The sequence below is a fragment of the Bacillus rossius genome, chromosome 2 (assembly GCF_032445375.1).
Source record: "Bacillus rossius redtenbacheri isolate Brsri chromosome 2, Brsri_v3, whole genome shotgun sequence".
NCBI classification, from domain to species: domain Eukaryota; kingdom Metazoa; phylum Arthropoda; class Insecta; order Phasmatodea; family Bacillidae; genus Bacillus; species Bacillus rossius.
The window spans coordinates 22,036,717-22,060,849 of NC_086331.1; the positions used below are offsets into that span (position 1 = coordinate 22,036,717).

Here is a 24,133-nt window from a genome sequence, read left to right on the forward strand (position 1 = left end):
GAATGCTGGGCGCGGGCGCGGCTGTACCGGGGCACGGAAATCTTGCACGCGACCGCGGCACGTCCCAGGAACTGATGCGTTATTAAGTCTCACATACACGTTTAGCTCTATGCCGCCCCGCGTGGGCAAAGTTAAAAACTCCTGGCGGAGGTCTTATGGCATGAAGCGCGGGCACATCGGTGTGCTGCCCTTAACAATATCAATTATGTATTATACGGAAACTGCTCATGACTGAGCCACACACAATTATTAATGGACAGCGCGACACTTCGCACGGTCGATTTAGGTCCGACCGTGGAGCGAATATAAACGGATTGAGATTTTTACCTATAAAGGTACATGCTGGTTTTGGCGCGAAGAGTGAAGGCTCCATGTGCGCGGAGCTGCCAGCCCTGATGAGTGCTGGATGGCAACTACCTTCTCTCCCTGGCAACCCGGCCAGGGAGGGCTCGATTTCCCGCAGAAAGTTACGGAGCGTGGGAAGATGGTGACTGCCAGTTTTGTGACACAAAAACATCTCATTCAACATATATTAATTACTTATGAATATTAAAAACATACAAAGTTTTAGTTATTTCTCTTAATTATAATTGCCACACCCGGCCGGGCGCGTCGCATAACACAGCCGGCCAAGACTAGTGTCACACCGTTCGGTGCACTGACCTAACTTACTCTACCTGGCAAGAGTGGGCATGTTTGTTACACTTGTCCTAATTCAGGTGTTGAGGACACATAACGGCCTGTGCTCTCAGAGGGAGCACCGACGGCGGTGTTAATATATGAAATAATGTTAATCAGAATGTTGAATAAAAAATAATTTTATGTGTAAAAGATTATGTTCTTAAAAATAAAAAACCCACCGAATTTGTATTTTTATTATGTTTTTATTGAGTTAAATTTAAACATGTAATAAAATTAAAAATGCACAAATGGCATTAATAAGTTCAGAAATTTCATTCTGCACCATTTTGCATTGTTTAATTTAAAAATCAGGTAAATATGTAGTGTACGGATTAGCGCCAAAAAAAATCGTACAAATCTGAAATAACTTTCATTATATGCTCTTTTACGTACTGTTTTCATAACCGCCTGCGGAGATAAGAAATTCAAATTACTTTTGGAGATATCGCCGTTCTTATTTTGCAATACAAGACCTATGTAATCATTCGAACGGCGAAATTTTATATTTTGCCGTGTGCGCGTAAATTCCTAAATAGCAGAAATATTCCATTAGGTAAGGTTAGTTACATTATAAATACTTCAAATTAAACGGAAATTAAAAATAATATCAATTTATTTTATTTGTTGTATAGTTTTAAGTACTATTTATAATGTAACTGACCTGAACTAACAAAACGGGACAAAGGTAGATTAGGTCAGGTCAGCTATATTATAAATACTTTGAAACTGAACAGACATTAAAAATAATAAAATTAATTTTAATGGTTGTTTAGTTTTAAAGTATTTATAATGTAGCTGACCTAACCTAACAAACCGGAACAAAGGATTAACAGTAGGAACGAACGTAATTTTTTAAAGTATAAAAATTTGAAACGTTTAAAACTCACCTAAGTTGGAGGTGGCCTATTGGTTCATTTGAATATTGGCCTATCATGAACTATCATGTGTCAACATTATCAAAAAAAAAAAAATTGATACTCGTAAACAAAAAACAATGGCGAATGCCGTGTGAATGTGCAGGTATAATGATTAAAATTTAAAAATTCGATATCTCCAAAAGTAATTGGAATTTCTTATCTCCGCAGGCTGTAATGAAAAGAGGACGTAAAAGAGCATACAATAAAAGTTATTTCAGATTTTTATAAATTTTTTTTTTACAATAATTAAAATTTAAAAATTCGATATCTCCAAAAGTAATTGGAATTTCTTATCTCCGCAGGCGGTTATGAAAACAGGACGCATAAGAGCATATAATGAAAGTTATTTCAGATTTGTACGATTTTTTTGGCGCTAATCCGTACACTACATATTTACCAAAAATCAGATTAAAATGGAATAGTTTCAGTAAACTTAGACAAAAAAAACTTTGACAGCGAGTCTTGATTCAAAACATATTTGAGGTTATCTGTTAAATTATATTTAAATGGTAAAATTGGATGCCACTTTCTGTTCAGTACTACCCCTCCAACTCAATTGTCAAAGATTTTTTAGGCAAATATTTGGTAGTGTTAAATTCTCCCTTCCAACATTTTTCGATATATTGTATCAAAGTTGGAGGTTTATGATGTCACTGAAAATGTCACCAGCACAGCCATGTTTGTTTGACAAGTTGGATGACTTTATTTTCCATTAAATATTTTGCATATAGGATAGGATCTAAAATATACTGGATTTTTATGCAATAAGCCAATCCAAATCATGTTCGGCGAAAACAGAAATGACTATTATTTCCAACACAACGAATCTTTAAACTGGTGAAGAACAAATGGGTGGTTAAAATGGTTATAAATATGTGATGACACCTATCAGAGCTCCCTCTGGTCGCTTTGGTTGTTGTTGCCTATTGCTGTCCTTTTCTCTCTCGCATGCAGCACAAACCAGTTCAATGCTATGAATGGACCGTACTGCCAACTTATCAATAGCCACCCGCGTGGCTATCGACCCATCCGTGTGTATCACTCCACTATCAATCTGCCGTCACCCGACCTTTGTGAAAGGCCCGGGGGGTACCTGACGAGCGCTACGGGCGTCGCGATGCTCTTGTTGTCCGGAGGGGCGCCAGGCTAGCGGGCTGCTAGGCCGTTAGTGTTGGGTCGTGGGTACTCTGCCCCCGCATGCCCCGCCAGGTACACGGCTTGAATCTACCCTGAATGGCTCTCCCTTGACTGTGAAGGCCGCTCGGCCGTGTGGAGGACGGGAGACTATGGAAAATTAGTGTACATGAGTTGGTGAGAATTACCTTTAATTTAGTCCCGCTACAAAACACTCTCACCAACACTTGGCGACGTCTAGCCATTACACAATTAACACAAAAAGAAAAAAAACATAACACTACGCGACACTAATGGTTACCGCGGCAGTCTCGCCAGCGCCGAAAGTTAACGGGTGCAGGGGGGGCTCTATGAGTGGGCTCCTAAATTCGGCGAAACACTTACGTGTGTGCAGCCAGCAGGCATATGCACGGCGTCCTTAAGTAAAAACACTTTCGCTGGAGTCGGCCAGTACCGTACGTTCTGTGATACGATATACGTAGCGCGGTATCACACTGAAGACGGTCGGGATAGGCCCGGCTCCGCAAAATATGTGCCGAGTCGACGTGGGCAGCGGTGAATTAACAAAAGGTTTTATATTTAAAGATTTAGTACAGAATAAAAATAATTAATGAAAGAAAACTTGGATGCTGCCCACGGACACACGTCTGTTCCCGGCGCGGAGTGGTTGGAGACTGCCGAACATGGCCGCCTCGCAAGGAATAGAAACTTTCTCTTCTTTGTGAGTCGGCATCAAAAAACTTATATTAATTGAATTTACTCTATTACCAGTTAAAACATGTTCCAGGTGCCCAATTAAAATGTAGCACCTGGTAATTGGGTGCTTAAGGCTTAACAATGGTTTTAATGTATTTAATTATTTAAATTGTGACATCAAGTTGGCGACTGTAGATTTACTAACATATTGTCCCACTGCGAATTGTTTTAGAGGGATTTCTCCTATTCTGACTTGATCATAGTCACGGGCATTTTAATTAAGGCCGGTGGCCGCAGTGACTGTTAATGAGGTTTGTTGTCTGCTCCGTGCGTCGTGTACTTGCCCGGAGTGGTTACGACGCACTTATTACATGTCGGGTAATTAGTAATTTCGTACTAATGGCTTTTCCCTTAATTGAATTATGGGTTCGAGCCTCCGGGGTTCCGTACCTTTAAATTTCATTATGTCTATTGGGGTCATGCCCGAGGCGCTCGCCTGACTCAATCCGGCTGGGCAAGGGGCGCGCTCCGTAAACGGGATACGGTACTGGCGGTGCGGAGCACGGGCTTAACGGCCATGGTCGGTACGACGTCAAATCAATGATAAACTAATTGTAAACTATTTATGTAATGGTTTTAAAATCACTATAATATGTTTCCTATATAACACTTTTATTAAATATGCGACCACATAATCGATCATAGCCTGTTATGACTCCTGGTCTGCATGCACTTTCGCATGTGAACACAGCTCCAGGCTTTGCAGTACCTCCCGGTGCCGTGCCAGTAGGACTCAGCCAACTGTCAAGGCCGGAAATGTGTTGGCACCTCGGAGCCATCACCATTTTGCCACGAATGAGGTAGTTTTCAATAATATGTAATATCCGAATTCGTTTTAGTTAATTCTGTGGCATGTCCTCGACACATACTTATCAAGCTGGTTACTTAATTTTTGGTTTATCTCCTTACGAGAAGCTTTTTTCTTTACATTTTTCCACATGCTTTGCTTTATCGGGACACGAAGCATAGCACGAATTTCATGTCATTAGAGATTTAGCCACCAGGATTTAAAGCTTCACCCACATGGAGCAATATACTAGCCAAATGTGTAACCACACTTTCTGACGAGATTTTTCCCTAGAACTTTGCAGCATGTATGGTAATGTCCATGCTGTCGACTCTTTACAGGGGCCCTCTGCCCAGGTTTCACATTCGATGGTGTTTGGTCCAGTATCATTGTGCAATATTAATTAAACTTGTATAATTCCTGCCATCTGCCCAAAGCACTGCCCCATGGGGTAACTAAATTAGTGACATTTTATAATATTTTGTGTACAAGTTATTGGTATTAGGGTCACTTTGTGTAATTTTTGTATATGCACCCAGGTGACATACTTAGAGCCATCCTTCATGTATTTTAATAAATGTGCACCCCTCGCATTATTGTGTGCTAAATCTTCGATGGACTCAATCACTAGTGTAATTCGCGTATAAACTAATGTACCTGTAATTATTGTCTGCAAAACATTATCAATCTTTCATTTTGCATCGGGATGAGCTCCAGCTCTCGCATATGGTGGTATATACTTCAAGACAACATGATATAGAGGGCCATGTTCTAACCAATAACCAAATTTTCTAAATTCCAAAGTTAATGGTGTCATGCGGGGCCAACACTTCGGGGAGCCCCTCTAGTACCTATCATACACCGTCCCAGCCATGTGGTCAGTTACCCCCATGAGTACAGTTATCCCCTATGAGTGTGAACTAGGACACAGTAAAAACCGCTAGTTGTCGATGAGCACACACTAACATTCTACAACATTTTACGGAGGCAGTCAAGATGGCACCAGCGAATTAACAACATTGATGTTAATATGAATGTCGTATGCAAAAATTGTAAAAATGAAATTATGTTTTCATAAATTTCAATAATCACTTAACGTTATGTAGAGCTGGTGCTGGTTGGGCTCGGCATTAATATCAGGGCTAGGATGTTGGACTTTGTGGCAGTAATCGAGGTGTGTCTATGTTACGAATTAAAAAGAAGACTGGATTCATGCCTCTGGGTTTATTATGATGGCACCTAACATTTAGTACAAGATGTATTGAATCTCATCCCGCCTCGGGTCTAGTGTTGAGACACAGCTCGCCACACTTGGTAAGGTAACTCTCATAGTCTTAGCGCGTTGTTAGACGCAATAACTAGCAATAGTTCGTGCCCGTGAATTTGAATGTTACGTTATGCAGTGTTACATTCGGGCAAAAGCTCTTCTGGTACAGAGGGTACATTTTTCTTATGAGACACACTACAAATTACACTATTATTTACAAACAGTTTATGCCAGTGTCATGGCAGTCATACACTAACTTACTATTTTCACAACAATTTACACTGGAACCCATGTGTGTCGTGTACATAGAGAGGTCCTCTCCCCGAGATTATTTTCCTGCCAAGTCTCCTAGGATCTACGTGTGTGACTGTACACCTGTGGCGCGGCGATGGTATACATGGAGATGATTGTAGAGGGATGATGCTGTGCGTATATCTACATGGAGCCAACTCTTGGGCTGGCTTTGATGTTTACACTAATCGCGAGCGGAGCTCCGGCATGACACATATGTCTTCTCCGCGAAGCTGTAGACTACTGCCTGGTCTCGGTTCATACTGAGCCGAAGGCTATTATTCGCATGTGCAAATGCGACAAGCGCAGGAATGAGCTGGACTATGCTATGTAATGTATTGTGCAGCAATCATATGTCAATATGTTTTACATACATAAAAGTTAATGCAATTGAAATTATTATTAACAAAAATATAATAGTTTAGTGTAAGTCATCGGCAGATGGATACATAACAAACTATTGATAATTGTGTGGATGGCTACCAACCTCAAGACCGTTTGTCGACTCTGATACTCTATGACTGTTAATTGTCTGTCCTCTATGACATGTGCCTTGGATTAAATGGAAGTAAGTAAACTATTTACAATTTGAATACAAAACAAATTTGAGATATCAGTTTATCCAGAATTGTCGTATAATGGACGTATACATATTATTAACAATCGTTTGGTTTTTCATACTATCACTATTAAGTTAGTAGGGTACAGTTTGGCGGAAGATATTGAATCAATTGCCAACAAATATTTTTCTTGTTGACGATTTTGAATATAGATGGTTACTTTGAGTATAAAAATTTATTTTCTTCGTTGTTATTAATGTAATTCAATGATTAAGGCCTGCTGGTATTGCTGATTTTTATGTAGTACACCTCATGTAAAAATATTTAAAGAAGTAGGTTATTGGGTTATATTGTACGTCTGGTTCAAAATTCGTCTGCAGTGGATTGGATTTATTGTAATTATAATAAATAGTATTGGTATGTGAAAACGGAAGGTTAATTTCCTAGAGGCACTTCCTTTTCATCAAAGAACAAATTGTGAAAATTGTATATATGACCACTACAAATGTTTCTTTTTCATCCTGAGGAATAGCATTTTGAAGTTTCTACGGAATTATGAAATACTCTTTAGAGAAGAGTTAAGGGGAAGTGTAAAAACAAAGAGAAAATGTGATTTTTTTTCTAAAAATGTTCCTGCTGTCTCATTTTAAAATTCCAAATGTATTTAAAGAAATGCAATAGTGGTTGGGATATGAACACTGATATAGCGTTTTATAATATAGCGTACTTACCCTAACCAACCCTTCACATGATTTTATAATATTTTCAGTGTTTCAAATCTAACCTAATAAATGATTCACAGAGTTATTAATGTAGCTCACCTTACCTAAGTAACCATTTTCACGATTATTATGTTATTTTTAATATACCTTAAGTAACCTAACCATGTGTTGAAAACCGTTAACTACTGGTAAACTACTTGAAAGTAATAATAACATTATTAGAGAATGAAACAAAAACAATTTAGGAAATAATTTTTTTTTCTTTGGAAAAAATGTTCTTTAGAATGACCAAATACAGCAGGTAAGTGGGAGTGTCCACTGCACTTGCTTCAGCCACGCTCGGGAAGCAGAACCGTGCAGCTTTGTGGCGACACCACATTTTCAGGGTTTTTTCGAATTAATATTTAGTTTGTCAATGTTTCTTTCTTATTAGTCTTTATATTTTAATGTATTTTAAAATGTGCTTTTATGGAACTTCTTATAATTGAATAATGCTCTTAAAATTTATTTAAAATATAAATTAGGCTGTTCACACCTAACCATAACTTTTAGTTAAATGGGGGAACTGTACAAATATGTATGCTTGGTGGAAGAATTACTGCAAGCGAAGACAATCTTAAAAGGATACATAATTTTTGGTTTTTTGCTATTTACAGAGTTTTATGAAATGTTCTATACAAGCAATTTTATATGTGCCACCCAGCTAAGATAACCTAAAAAATTAACCTCTTGTGAGTGACCACGATGCAGTTAATCTGGCTAATATTCATAATGTAAATTGAACATTCTTCAAATCTGATCCAATTGGTGCATTGACATTTAGCCTGGTTTAAGAAATGGACTATTAAATTTAGTAATGAACTCCACTGTTTTTACTTGAGAAAAGTATTCTATGTAGCCTTCTAGAGTTGTGTGGTTTATTGTTCTGATGGTAAATGTTTTTCATTTTCACTATATTCCTGTTGTCACAAATCTGGCATACACTGTTTTATGCAGTAAAAGCATACTTGCTTTAATTTTTTCTACGACTGTTAGAAATGACACATATTTTTTGTTGACTATGTTAAGAATGGTTCCCTGTGATTTACCATATTAATTTTTGGTAAATATTTACAATCGCGGTAGATGCCAAAAAAAATGCTAAAAATCCGAAAATACTTTTATTCTATGCTCTTTCACTTCCTCTTTTCAAATCAACCGGCGGAGATAAGAAATTCCAAATACTTTAGGAGATATCGAATTTTTTAATTTCATCATATGTAGAGTCGCGGTAGATGCCAAAAAAAAATGTAAAAAATCCTAAAATACCTTTATCATATGCTCTTCAACTTCCTCTTTTCATTAAAAGCGGCGGAGATAAGAAATTCCAAATACTTTAGGAGATATCAAATTTTTTAATTTTGCAATACAAGACCTGTGGAACCATTCGAGCGGCGCCATTTTTGTTATTTTGCCGTGTGTTCGTGAATACGTGAATCGTGAATGCGTAATTAATAAAATGGTTGATTAGGTCAGGTCAGTTACATTATTAATACTTTCAAACTTAGCCGACATTAAAAATTATTTTGTGAATTAATTTTAATGGATGTTTAGTTTTAAAATATTTATAATGTAACTGACCTGACCAAACAAACCCGGACAGAGGGTGAACAGTAAACTAAAATGGTCGATTAGGTCAGGTCAGTTACATTATAAATACTTTAAAACTAAGGTGATATTAAAAATAATGTGAATTAATTTTAATTATTCTTTAGTTTTAAATTTTTTATAATGTAACTGACCTTACCTAACAAACCCGTAACAAAGGATGTACAGTAACAACTCACGTAAATTTTTTTTGTTACTTATTACTTGCGCAACAATATCAAAATAATAAATAAGACTTTAAAATTAGAAACGTTAAAAACTCACGTAAGTTGGAGGCGGTAATTAAACACCGTTTTAAACAATAATTGAACTAAATAATCACGTATTAGTTCATTTGAATTCTGGCCTATCACGAACAATCACGTGACATCATTATCCAATAAAAAAATAGATACTCGTACGTAAACAAGAAACAATGGTGCACGCACGCCACAGGAATGCGCTGGTTTTGTGCTGAAATTTAAAAATTCGATATCTCCTAAAGTATTTGGAATTTCTAATCTCCGCCGCTTTTAATGAAAAGAGGAAGTTGAAGAGCATATAATAAAGGTATTTTCAGATGTTTAGCATTTCTTTTGGCATATACCGCGACTCTACATATGATGAAATTAAAAAATTCGATATCTCCTAAAGTATTTGGAATTTCTTACCTCCGCCGGTTGTTTTGAAAAGAGGAAGTGAAAGGGCACAGAATAAAAGTATTTTCAGATTTTTAGCATTTTTTTTGGCATCTACCGCGATTGTAAATATTTACCTAATTTTTTTTTATTTCAACAGAAAGAAAACAGTAGTATTATGGGTATTTTATCCATGTTTGCACTGTGTTCAAAATCTATCACTAAAACAAAATTATACATTTATAATATATAGGTAAAGCAATTTTATTAAGAAAAATTTTCAATAGCCTACATATCTTCTGGTGTAAAATCAGTTTTATTCAGAATTAAAACTACTTTTAAATTTATCTGAAACTAATTGTGTGAGCTATATGAGTAAGAATAAATACCTATTAGGGTTTCAAAGTAGCCTTAAATTACCAATTTGTAATCAGTAATGTCTTTTGTGGCTAGGGGCACAGTTTAGTGAACTTTACAATAAAGGGACTTTGCAAAAGACAGCTGTAGAGATGCAGAAATTGTGGCTGAAAACCAATTTGTCAAGTTTTTTAAGAAGTTGGATAGGTAGTGAAACTGGTTAAACATTGCAAACTCAAGTAAACAATTTATTACCAAAACAGAGAAATTTTGAAAACGATTTACAAACACTTTGCAAGTCACTGTAATAAAATTTACTAAACAAAAAGTCACCCAAAAAATTACTGAGTTTTTTTTCCAGTTAGAAATCAGCAGTAAAAAAAAATTACCTTGAGCAAAATTACTGCAACTATAAAAATTTATTTGGGCATGTTACAACATACAAATATACTTAGTACACTTTTTAGGCTGCAAACAGTGCCTTATATTACATAACAATTATTTAGAATAAATGTATAAAATATTAATCAATAGAATGTTTATTTAGATCTCAAGGAAGAAATACAGTCTTAAATTCTTTCAATGAAATAATGAAAAAGAGAAGTCCTTGTCTTGAAGATGGCCAACATGCAGTGTAACTGGTACTGACCCGGTTACTAGCTGATAAATACATTGTACATTATTCGTCGCAAACCAACCACATGTCGGTTGAAAAAAAAACATTTAACAAGAGGTTTCTTCATTGATACCAGTTTAACAAATTATATATTTGTGAAATCGTAAGAATATTTATCTCGCCAGGAAATCATTTAGCTCTGTCCAGGTTAGTACCCTTAACATGCAGAGCGAGTTGACAAAAACAGTCCACAAAAAAAAAATAATCGTACAGAAAATCTCTTGTGTCCACACCCAAGAACACACTTTTAAAGTATGCGGGTAACTTGCCCCATGTGTCTAGAAACATCTTTCACACTATCCTTTGTGCTAAAACCTTAATGCTGAAAATGGAGTTCACTAAACATCTAACCAAACATTCTGCAATAAAACTCTATTATGTTAAATGCATCTGCTTTAAAACATTTAAGAAATCCAGCAGTGTTAGAAAAACTTTACGTGCATCAGGTGAACTGTAGCATGAAGAGAATGCACCAAGTTACATTAATGACGTATGTAAATTGTTAAACTTAAAGACCGTTATGCAGTAAAAATTCTCAGGGAGAGAGTAGGTTTTAGTTCTGTCACTTCATTCCATTTCCAGTTATTTCAAATTATTTTTCAGAATAAAATTTTAAACACCAAACTAGAAATATTCAGAACCAAGTTATTTCAGGAACATCACACTAAAATGGCAAATGAAAAATAGTTTTTCATCCTTTACCATGGACTGGAGAAAGAGTACAGTAGTCATAAAGAAATTCTTGTATTGAAAAGGTGTGAAATAAATTTCACAATCAAACAGCAACAATGAAAATGAGCATCCTTGCTTGTGCCAGTTCTTTCGTCCGCAGCTGTAGAGTTCGCTGGCCGGTCATGTCCGTCGTTACCCGTAATGCACAACCAAGTCTCGTTCGCCCACTCGGCTGAGTTTCTTAGTTCGCTTCAAGTAGTAACGCCATCCATTGGCGTACATGCAGTACATCATTCCCATCTGAGTCCGTAAAAACTGTTCACCATTCCGCTCACTACAGCTTACATTCTTTTTATGTTATTAAAAATTTAAAAACCTGAAAAGTAAATACTTTTGCAAATAAATTAAAATTAAATTTTAACTGCGAAAGCAAGTACAGTGAACTCCCTATTATCCACGGGAGGATGATCCGCGGTGCGGATTGTCCGCGCATGCTACGAAAAAATACAGCACATATGTAAATCTGTATTTTATTACAAGTTAGCAAATTTGAACTCTACTGACGAGTGTATTGTGTGCAGTATACAGTAAAACGCCACAGGCCTTATCGGAACTCACAGAGTAGGCTGGCATGCGTTGCTATTTTTGTCTCTATCGCGCTTTGTTTCTAGTCGTATGGTTGAGCACTTTTATGTTTACATTACTGAAATGTATTGTATCTTAATTATTCAGTAAAATACTAAAATTTTAGCATCATTTAAAAATTTTTTACTTTTAATTATAACTTTTACTGTACATAAATGTTTAGATTTTTAAGTAAAAATTGTTTCCATTTTTGTTTCCCATTTTCGGCTCTTTTGCGGATTATCCGCGATTTTCACTATCCGCGGTGGCCCTGCCACTTAATTTCGCGGATAATCGGGAGTGTACTGTATAAAAAATTGTTATTGCATGCCCTTTCTGAAATACTGAAATAAATGCTTCTAACTGATAAAAGTTTAAAATTTTACAACCAAGCAGCTTTAAGAAATTATGATAGTTTTTTTTAAAATGATTTACATTTCATAAAAGTGGCCCCTGGCCAGAATAGCACCATGAAAATGCACATAGTGTCATTTGTTTTACATTTTGAACTATGCAAGATTTAAATATCACATAACATATTTTTATTTTATTTCAGACTTGTATTTCATTGCTGATAAAATAAATGCATATCTTACAAGCACTTAATTTCTTGTGGAAGAAAAATGATGAAATGGAGCAAGGTAAGTTTTGATGGTTGAAATAGAGGTGATAGCATAGGAGATGTTGAGAGAGTTTTAATTGCTAATCTTTTGTAACTAGTGAGGGAAAATGTGAGCCAACTTACGAACTCTTAAAAAAATCAAATTACTGCTCACATACAGGATATTTTAGTCCTGAACCGTTAACTATCTGGATGGTGCCACTGAGCGCTCATGCGTATCAACAGTAGGGAGCGGAAGGGAAACAATTGAAAGAGTCGGTCACACATGCGTGGCTCTCTCCTCCCATGTTTTGTTTGTGGGTTTGTTAACATTTTGTGACTTCTGTCCCCAGTACGTGGGTTGTGCACAGCGTCACAGGACAGGCTTGACATCTATTTTGGTTTGTTCACTGCATTTTTTGAGTATAAAATTTTAGTTTATTAATATTGATAATTAATTATAGAATTTTCAAGCTATTTAATGGTTTACATTTGATCTCCATTTAAGTATGAGACTAGAGTCTGTGGTGATGTGAACTGAGTCTGAAAAATTATACACAACAATCCTTCTGGAACTATTTAGTACATTTTAAAATTCAGATTAATTTCATTCTGTTCCAAATTGAACTATTTTGGCCGGCTTATGTTGTAGGTAGTATGTAAGGATAAAATTCAAGCACATTTCTGTTATGTACTCATTTCTTGCCCGATTTGTAACACACTGTCTTTTGCTGTTACCTTTGAAGTTTAGTGGGACTAGTGAAGTGTACTTATTTGAATTTAAATAGATTTTTCCACTAAAATTGGGAGACAAGTTTAATTTTATTCAAGAACTCCATAGCCAAATATTTGATTTGTAAAAATATATTGAATGAAATTCACAAATATTGTAAAAAAAATAAATTTTCTTTGTTAGCAATGTTTTTCAAGTTGATATGTTTCATGCTATAACTGGAGTAAAGGAAATTGATCCTTGCCATTGTAAGTGTGTTTAGCATTTATGAACTCATTAAAAAAGCAATTCATTTGGATAATAATGTTTTAAGACAATAGATAAATGACAGTGGTAAATATTAAAAGCTGTTTGTACATTAATTCCTATAGGAATATTAGGTTTTTTAACCCCCAATATTATATACATATTTAACTTTTATATACCGTAAACATATCATAAAGGTTAATGTTGAATAAATATTGATATGCATTCTGTATTCTTTTTAAAAATTGACATACAATCATAGTAGATTTAAACTTTTTCCATTTTAATGAATGCTTCATTAAAGTATTTTAAATCTACTTCTGACTGTTATTCCTGTCAACAATTGCGTATAATTCAACTTGAACATAACTGGTCATTTTGGTCATATTGGGACAAGTAGGAGCATATTTAAACACCATTGTGACTTAATGAGAACACTTAAACAAAAATTTAAAAATGTTCAGGTTATCTGCAAAGCACAGGCATGTGTTTTTTTAATTAATGAGAGTAAGTAATTTTTGCACTTTGTTTTTTTCTGTCATCAACTAAGTATTTTCAAATACCCATGTCTCCTAATAGGCCGCTTATGTTTTATCCATATTGAGTTAATACCATTGTGACTCACAGAAGTTTAGTATATGACAGGAAATCTGTCAGTGATTGATCCCGGTTGCAGTCTGTAATTGAACTCTGAAGCTTTGTGCTGAATGTTCCCGTCAATCTCGGTCATATGAAATTCATAAATTAAAAAAAAAGGGGGGGGGGTTGTTTGTAAAGTCGGTTTACGGGCGATAATTTTATGTGATAACGTCATAAGAAAACATTGATGAAAAATTGCATACTTTTTAGTTTTAAATATTATTTACAGTTTTTGCACATTTAATTTAAATAATTAATAATTTGTTTAAATATAATCATGAACAATTAGTTAAAAAGACAGCCTTAACGTGTTTGATATTATAGAAGATTTTCTTGCACGGTGGTTGGTGGGTTCTTGCACGCTCGGCTCAGGCGGAACGTGACACTTTTTCGTCTGTGCAGCCGGTGTTCATCGATTTATAAGACGTTATCACGTCAAAATTAGGAAGGGTCTTTGACACAGCTGTGCCATCTTTTAAATCTGTGGAAGGTAGTTGGCTCATCTTCCTCTGGAACTGTTTACCGGCCAGGGGAAGGTTATGGGGGGGGGAGGGGGGGGGTGGTTATGTCCAGCTGATAGAGATTTGCATCATTGAACTGAATTTCTGTGATTCATAACGGGCAGTCCTAGATGATGGTATTGATGATAACTGCTGCAGAACAGTAATGGTGCTGCTGACAAGTGGAATCACCCAACGGTGAAATGTATTCTTTGCTGTTGCACATTCTGTACTTACATTCATGCACTGCATTAAATGAAGTGCCATACTTAACAGTTTTAGTTACGTGTTGTGTAATAAACTTTTTTCCTACAGGTAAATAAATGAAGAAAAAAATTGAAACTATTTATGAACCCAGAAATATGAATGTTATGACTGCAATTGACAAAGAAAAATTTTTATTTTATCTCTTTGAAGGAACTGTTATCCACATTCCGCGTCCGCGATAATCAGGTCAGTATGCATTTTCATATCTGATTTTTTACACAAAAGTGAGAGGAAATTAATTAATGTTAGTTTAAATATATAGTCAAACTTAGAAAATTAATTACATAATTTTCTTATGTTTAGCTAGCTAAGTTCTGCTGTGTGAAAGTGCCTTTGTTTTGGCAGACTGTATTATTTATTATTATGAGCTATTTTTGATACTCAGTATATAAATTATCAACATTTATTATTGGCATTTAATTTGTACTCTTATTTCACTCTTAAGTTTAGTTATTGGGGAAGCTTTGTTGTCAAACTTTTCCATTTAATCACTTGACAGTATTTGACTTTATAAAATAATATGTGATTTGTTCTATGGATATTCAGAAACCTTACAATGTTTCTTGCTTTATTTATTTTCACCAGCATTAAAAAGATAAATTGTTTTTTAATGCATTTGGTATTGTATTTTTTGCATAGAACATTTGAAGCACAAAAGTAGTTTTTTATATTTATTATTTGTGAGCTTTGTCTTATGTAGACGTTATATGCATACTGGGTTTTATTACTGTTTGTGCACATGTAGGCTGTTTCCGAATATTAACTAAATTGATATCATAGCTAAGTGATCCATAGAAAGTGAATTGTAGTGGATGCACAACTTTTTATTTTAGTTATCCACTTTTATGTTTGAACATATTTCTGGTTATGGGAGTATGTAACTTTGAGCTGTAAGCTTTGGTAATGTGGAGTTTTGTGCTGGTTGAGCTAGGATGGTATGCTCATAAGGCAAAAGAAACACAAGCATAGCCCAAGCATCATTATTAGCAATCTTGCTGGTTTAAAGGCTTTTCATTTCATTCTTATTCAACTTCAAGTTGCTTGTTTACAGGGACTCCCTCACTATGACTGAAGGCTATGTGCAACTACTGAAATAAACCATAACAAAGATAAATATTCAACTTGTAATAAACGTTAGACAAATATTTAGGGTTGGGTGGGGTGAATGTGATACAGTGTAAAACTTGGGGTGAAAGTGATACATTAAAAAAAATTGACTTTTTGCTATACAAAAATTTTGAAGAAAATACTTTTGCTTGCCTCATCTTTATTTGTCCCCATTCCATAATGAATGTTATAAACCTTTAGCTACATTTTATAGGAAATTAAAAAGTCTCAAGCAAGAAATAATTCGACCAAAAAAATTTCATGTCTTGGTCTAGCAACTTTTGTTATAGCTTTGTGTGCATAGAAGATAGCTTCAAAATTATAGTTTTAAATGGTGCAGGAAAGTATTCTCTATGTTCTAATGCTTAGAAAGATAGTCTGACATTTATATCTTAGTTACTATTGCTGCCTAAATTTTTGGGGTGAATATGATACAGAACATGGGGTTAACATGATACACAGCATGGGGTGAATGTGATACCATAATTTTAGGTAGTTTTATAAAAAAAAAAGTGCTTAATATTTCTATTTTCCACTGCTGAATTTGAAATGTACATTGTCATTAAAACTTTTTTTTTACCTTAAAGCTATTTCTGTATGTTGGTAAACCTGAACATTAACAAATTGTTATACTCCAATTTGTACAACTTATTGTTCTATGTAGGTCCCTATGTTTATGTTTTAGAGTAATATGAATAATTTAACATCACACGTAGAACTTTATATTTCTAAGCATTCCATATTTTAGTAAGCTGCTTTTATTCCTTTGCTATTGTTGTATTTATTATAAATAGAGAGACAATTCTTATTAGGACCACAGTATTTCTTCAGTTTGTTGTTGACTGAGAAGATCGTTAAATAATTGGACAGTACGTGGATAAATGATCAAAATTGTATGTAGAATTTGTTTGACTAGTCACTAGTCGCATTAATGTACTGTGACAAAATGTATGCTTCTTTAATATAGAGGGGAAACTATTCACTCTGTAACATGACTTCATATTTTTTGTCAGAACTCGAGGACCACTAAACTGATTGTCATGAAATTTTTTGTGGGTGATATACATGTATTTGACCTGTCTCACACGCACCCCACCACACTGACAGCGTTGCTAGGAAGTAGGATATAATGATGTATCTCATTCACCCCACCTGTGTATCATATTCCCCCCAATCGCAGGGTGAATATGATACACTAAATTTATTTTTTATCAATCTAACTAATTAATCTAAATTTTTATTGCGTTAGGGTTAGGTTTCTAAAGCCCTAAGAAATGTGTGTAATTTTTCTCAGTGTTGTGGTGCTCTTAGTTAAAATAATATTCAGAAAGTTTGGTTTTTTGTATCATATCCACCCCACCTGACCCTACTTTTGCAGTGATGAGCGTGTTATGGCAAACACTTCGGGTTTCAATTACTATATTCTTAAAAATGCCACTACACAAATATATAAAGCTGTTAAGCATTACTATGAACCTTTGATTACATTTAAATTGATGACAAAATAAAGGAAATATTTCCAGCAAAATACAAACAAAATATCTACAAGATATAGAGGCCTGCAAACAATAAAATATTAAAATGCCTTTTATTGCCAAAACTGTTCAACTTCCTAATGTCATTTCAGTTACCACTGAAATACTATAGTGTGACATTAGCTGTGATAAAAGTATGTATTTACAAATTATTGTGAACACAAAAGACCCCGCCGGACCAGCAGCGCAAGAAAGTATTCGTAACTCGCCTGTACACTGTGATTGTCTAGACAGCGAGTCTACTAGTCCCAGGTGGTGCTTCTGCATCGGTCGATGAGGTCAGCGAGTTACCGGTGTCCTCGACTCGTTGCGGAGTAACGATGACATTACCATGGTAATGATGACAGGGTTGCCTTCTGCTGTTACGGATACTGGAACTCTTGCATCGTGTCCGAACCTCGTAGGATACTGCGCTCAAGTCTACTGCAAACTTAGGCATTTGCTGGTGTTATGTAACATGACGTTAATTATTAACGTCATTTGCCGGGCAGCTTGTACAGTCGCATACAGTTTTGTGGACGGATACCGAATCCCACCAAAAGAGAACACGTTAACACTACTTGCTACGTGTCGGCACTGTCGCCACAATTACACTTCCGAGTTCATACAATCTTACGCCACATAATAAATACAACGTAAAACAACTTGTCTTCCACCCTTATAAAGTCTGCACATAAATGTTACATGTTCGGTTAATATCAATAACTGGTTTATGTGGTGATGCACTCTGCATGTGTTTAGGCAGGAGTATGAATACATCACTTAGCATATGTTCACTTCAAACAATGGAGTTAAAGGTATAAAGTATGCGAGGAGGTTACGTCACACTTAAATACTGACAGCAGTCTTGCTCGCCTCACTACTGCCCACGTTAAGCAGTATTACACTTTAACTTCCTTACGTAACTTTTTTTTTTACATGCAGGAATTACCCAGAGACCTAAGTCCAAACCTACTGCAATAATTTCCATCAGTAATCATGTTTCTCCGGCAAAATTCAATCACCTTAATATGTCCTTAAAAAATTTACTATCACCAAATACAGTAGTGATGTTATACCATGTCCGTAAGGTACAGTTTCGTGCAGCAGCGTAACGACATGGCGGTAGTGGTCCCAGGCTTTGGCAGCAGTGGTAGCTCTTTCTTTGGTGGTCAGTGGAGCGTCTGCTATCGAGAGCTGTGGACAGGAGGTACATATTCCGCTTCGAGGCGGTGGTTAATTGGCCAAGAATATACTTTGCGTTGCGATAAGGCACTTGCTAAAAACTGCCTTCCAGGTCACGTGATCTTTTTTTTACCAGTGTATCATCGGTTGCATTCACTGCAGGTTTTGGGCACGCCGCGGGGTGCACACACACACTGCAGCACTAAGTCTATTTCAGGAATTACATTTGGGGGGGGGGGGGGGGGGTTACACGTAGTACAACAACTTAAATGTGCAGTTATTGTAGAGTAGTTTAGTTGTATGAAATCAAAGTGGTCTCTGCTTTTAGTCTAAATTATGAGTGGGTTAATTGTTAAGTTGCGTTAAGTCACAAAAATTTGAAAATAGACTCGCACCACTATTAAATAAACTGTTGGCATTGACATTCATAAACTGACCAAATGGTGTGGATACTAGTTCATTGCCCTTTGCATCACATTATGTACTGAAACGTTTTCCAGAATTTATAGAGAACCATGATTTTTAAAAAGTCTCTCCTGAAAACATTGCATATTTAATAGTACAGCACTGTACAAATAAAAACTTGAAGTAATTAGGATCTAAGTTCTGAATTCATAGTTTTAAGGTATTTGAGTGAGTTTTCAATATTGTCATGGGATGAAATCCATTTCTTTTAGGGTGAATTTTTAATTCTACAGTAGACATATATTTTTACTTACATTCAATAAGTCAAAATATATTTACATGAACAAACTAGAGTTTTATAGGATTGAAGTTTTAAAAGTGTGTAATAGTTCCATGATCTGTGACATTTTAATTTTTAAATGGTTTAAGTGCCACAACTTCTAATGTGTATATTGAATAAAAATAACAAACATAAATCATATACATAAATTTAATACTCTTGAATAAACACAATGAGTGACAAGGGCGTGAACTCTAGAAAAATACAAATATAAATATTGTAGAAAAAAACTATCACGTCGAAACCTACCATATGCAATGGAAAGTACAACTTTATAAGGCAATTAGTTTTTCATAAAACTTCCAATGTTCCTTTTTATTTAGGAAGAGAATCATACCCTGCAGATGTTTCTTCTTTTCCTCTGATAGTTTAGACACACATGGTAGTCTTTTGATTGTCATTGGCAATATTTTTCTATGTTACATACCCATTCAACACATGGCTCCAAATTATTGAACATTTTCTTAATCTGAATATCACCTGGCCACTCAAAAGTCACTTGAATCCTCTGTTGTTTTGATACATCTACTTTTGCTGTAGATAGGACATTGTTAGCAGCCTGCTTGAAGTCGAAGAAGTTTTCTACAATAGGAGAAAGGAATATACAATTATAAACTTCTTTTGGCAGTTTTTCTCACGAATGGCAAAATTGCTTTTACTCATGTAAGCCTTTCCCGATTCCCATAGCTTCTTTCGTTCATTAGATTCTCTTTAATCTCTTTTTATATGGCATTTACGACTACTTACATCACTGTTTGCTGATGTGCTGTATATCACAATATAATTGTATTACAGCAATCAATCACCCAGCCTGAAAACAATACAGTACTGATGCACAGCTCATGTGGTCATGCCCAATTTGTGGGATTGGTACGCACACTTTGACTGTAATATATGTTAGACAGCAGGACACTTACATTGCACACTATCTCTGGATGACTGCGACACCTACAAGGAACATTGCATAGAGCCTTATTCTGGTGATTTTCTCAAAATTGGCACTTAGATCAGTTTTTTAATACAAGTCTTCAGTTTTGATTTGTGATAGACTGAAAGTAAAAGCATAGTTAATATTATATCAGTGAAAATAGATTTCACTTGTCCAGCAAGTGACAAGTGTAATTTACGAAGGGGAATTTTGCTATCAGTGTATTTAGCTGTCGAGCACTGATATCCTGCAAAAACATACCACAGGCCATTATTTGGCCTTCACTGGCCTATGCTTTAGTGTATATCTTCTTACCCTGGGGTATCGAGTTCCGAGTCTCACTTTAGGTATGGTTGTTTTCAGAATTAGTAGTTTTGAAGCCGTTCTCCACCAAACCTATCAGTATAAACCAAGAAATAGTTTATAAATTTGGCCACTAAAGCATATGATCAAGATTTAAGACAAGAATGTTAATATTAAAATATATATATATGTTAAAATTTATATAATTTTAATTTGTAGTTAGAAAGCAATTTTTATGGCATTTTGTCTTATAATAGACTTACTATGATTTACATTTGTTAGCATTTCCTACCAGTAGGCCAGTGTATGAGCATTTTCTATTTAAACAATAGTAATTAGTTTTTTGTATTTTTTCTTATTAAAATGACTGTGTTTTCATTACTTTCAGAAATAAAGTGCTGCATAATGAAGACCAAAACATTAAATGAACCACTTTACCTTAATTTGTACAACTTTGACTCAGCCGACGCACAAGATTGCCCGTACATTTTAACGAGTCCACGCTCCCTTGAGGCTTGTCATGTTGCAGGATACAAGGTAAGAATGCTTACTTACATTTTCCTTTGTGAAATTATAATTTTCTTTACCTTAAAAGTAGTGGGTTTCATATATGTTATGAGCAAACTATTCATGTTACACAACTTCTTTAATGTGCAGTGTCAGTTAAAACTAGTGACTTATTTTTAAATTTAAAATGAGAAATGTAGTGATCAATGAAATTTATTTGTTAAAAATGGGTTATAAATCTTGTTTTTTCTTACAAAATTTACAGTTTTATACAAATGAGGATTTATATTTTATAAATGTCATTCTTGTGCACAAAAAAAGCTCATATAAATATATATACACTTGGAACATTTGCTATGCTGTCTTTTATGTACTCTTTTAATCATGTAAATGTGTTTGGGAACACTTCTCTTGGTGATGACAGTTTATGTTTATGTGGACCAGTATATGCCCTTACTGGTATGAATTTCCTACACCAGGAATCATATTTGTGGGTTGAAAAATTATTTTATTATTGTCTTCCGTATGTATTGTACCAGTAATGATTGTTTATGTGAATTTTTCACACTAACTAACAACTATAAAAGAAACCCCATATGGTAACACATGGGACTCTCATTCCAGAGAACCTTTGTTCGAATCCTGGTATAGTTTAGTTATCCTGTTTCAGTTTTCCATGGTTTCCCAAAATTATTCCACGAAAATTGTGGGATGGTTTCTTACTAAAGGCTGTGGTTTCTTCCTGTTCCAATATCCATGGTCTGTGTCGCTGTGTGTTACCGTCTCTAATTACCTCACTTTCGACGAGATGTTAAGTGCAAATAAATAAAAGAATAAAAAAATCTCTAACCAGAAAGCATTGAAATTAAAATGACTAATATACAGTATGTTCCAGATAAAGTTTCCACACACACATTGACACAGACTAGCCAAAAGTAATTTTTTGGCAAGGTTACCATGTTTGCAGTTTTTATCATTTTATTTTACTTACCAAAACTAAACTACATTTATTATTATTTTTTTAAATATTTGGTGTATGGTTGCAGTTTTTCTTGCATGTAAAAGTGGTCTAATTTTCAAAAGTGCTTTAAATTGCATACATGCATCCCAGTCTTTATAATAAATAGTTATTGTGTCAACTTACGAGCAATCACTTCTTGTTATGCAGTGTTGGTATAAAATTAGTGCCTCACCAAATTCTCCTTTAGATTAAATGAAGTGCAGACCATATGATGACATGAGGTTCTAAACAAAAATATCGACCATATGATGACAGGAGGTTCTAAACAAAAATATCGCATATTGAATTTACACAACAATTTACCACACATATATAGGTACATTTGATGTGTTTATTTGTAGATTTCTGAATTAGATGAACAGAATAAATAGATTTCAGAACACACATTTATCATAAATCTGTTTAGTAATAACTAATAAACTGTACATTTTTATTGAGATTATAGGTATGAAACTATGTTATTAAACAAAACTATTTTGGTACTTAATATAAAGAAGGGCAGTTTGAGTTTCTTTAATGTCTTGGCATTTGCACTGCATAAAAATTACATCTCCAAAAAGAGTGATCATTAAATACAAAGCTGAGCAGTTTGTGTGTGCCAAAATTTATTTTGTCTGATACCATCTTCAGTGTGTAGCACTTAGCCATCTATAAATAAGAGATAACGTTATACATATAAAGTAGGTGAAGTAATAAAACAAGTATGTTAGGGTATGTAGTGACTAGGTGCTTGCTTATATGTATGCTTTCTTTCTGGTAACTTCTGATTTTTCTCCAGCTGTTTCCTTGGTATTATACAGCTGGGCACACATCATGCATTAATAATGTAACCACAATAAAGTTCTTCACTGATATTATTAATTGAAAATAATAATATGATTGGGGAGTACAGGTTTAGAAGGGTAGCCCTATTGTTTTAGTTCATGTCTATTTATTCACTAATACTTACTCACTGAATCACAGTCCAATTACTGTCTACAGAAGGATGTTAACCTAATTAACCTACTAGTCACGCACGTCTCTTGTTGGCCTGTTTCCGTACACCACTATTCCCGAAACCCCTTTCACCACTACTTACTTGCGCGCCACGTCGCAACCACCTCCTCGGATCTTACGAAGCCTCCCTTCCAGCAGAACTGTCGGCTCGTCACCTGTAGGGCTGTTGCACTTATATATCTGCAGGAGTGGGAAGCGAATGTTCTTCTTCATGTTGCCTGGGAGTGTCAAAGTTTGCATTTCGTGGCCTCAGGGCGGGGCAGAATTCTCTTGAGAGCCACAAAGGTGTTACCTGTCATAGGTAACACCTGCGTGACAAACGTGACTAAGCGTGCGCAGCGAGAGTTATCGCTAGGCGACAGTATCTCAGACTGTTAGGGCCAGGTGATGTGCCGTGCAGTGCAAGCAATAGAAACCTGATCTCTTGTGGAACACTGTGCTATCATGCCTCCCATATGCAGAGCAGACCTGCCGCTTGTGGAAACTTCCTCTTGCAACAACAACAACAATAATAAAAAAAATTAATGTTATCAAATCTTTATAATCTTTAGACTTTGATTTTCATAAATCTGATTTTTATATTGCTGCTTTAGCAGTTTATAAATACATTAAATCTATTGTTTGTGGCCATGTCTCTGCCCTTTGATTTCAGATAGGTCAGCTATTTATCTGTTTTGAAATAATTTAAAATTAAATTAGGTCTTTCTGTGTATTTACTGCTTACATTGTGCAATAATGCATTGTGTAAATGAAGCACCTTTAAAGATTAATTTTGAAATAAAAAATTTGATTTACCAATAATTTTTTGAAATTGTCATAAGTGTTTTACTCCAATTTTTTTTTGCCAGAGACAAGTTATATTTCTTATTAATTTGTGAATGGTAGTTAAATAATAGTCTAAAAATTACTTTAATTTTGGCTGCCTTATGTATGCTTGGTGTATGTTTTTCTTCTCACTGAAGTGTAACATATGCTTGCTATACAAGCAGAGAAAGTTACAGCTTTTCTGGCATAACAAGTATGTCCCACACTCACTCTGTAATTTGAGTTATTTTATTAAACTGTACTAAGTCAGTTCTGAGTAACAAGATGTATGTAACACTTTCTGTATATACAGAATGTCCATAAAAGAA

General features: G+C 35.1%; 1 protein-coding gene across 8 annotated transcripts in view; it reads left to right on the forward strand.

Annotated features, from left to right (window-relative positions):
• The first annotated feature begins 6,326 nt into the window (after nt 1–6,326).
• The window catches only part of LOC134529165 (coiled-coil domain-containing protein 177-like), a 71,250-nt gene continuing 53,443 nt past the window's right edge, over nt 6,327–24,133 (forward strand). Inside the window, exons 1-4 of one of the 8 annotated variants that reach the window (XM_063362982.1) lie at nt 6,327–6,401; nt 12,265–12,349; nt 14,743–14,880; nt 20,865–21,013. In XM_063362982.1, the coding sequence (XP_063219052.1) occupies nt 20,882–21,013 (132 nt within the window). In that variant the 5' untranslated portion in view covers nt 6,327–6,401; nt 12,265–12,349; nt 14,743–14,880; nt 20,865–20,881. Of the gene's footprint in view, nt 6,811–12,264; nt 12,350–14,742; nt 14,881–20,864; nt 21,014–24,133 lie in introns of those variants that run through there. The other 7 variants (XM_063362979.1, XM_063362984.1, XM_063362983.1 and 4 more) reach the window with 7 other exon arrangements.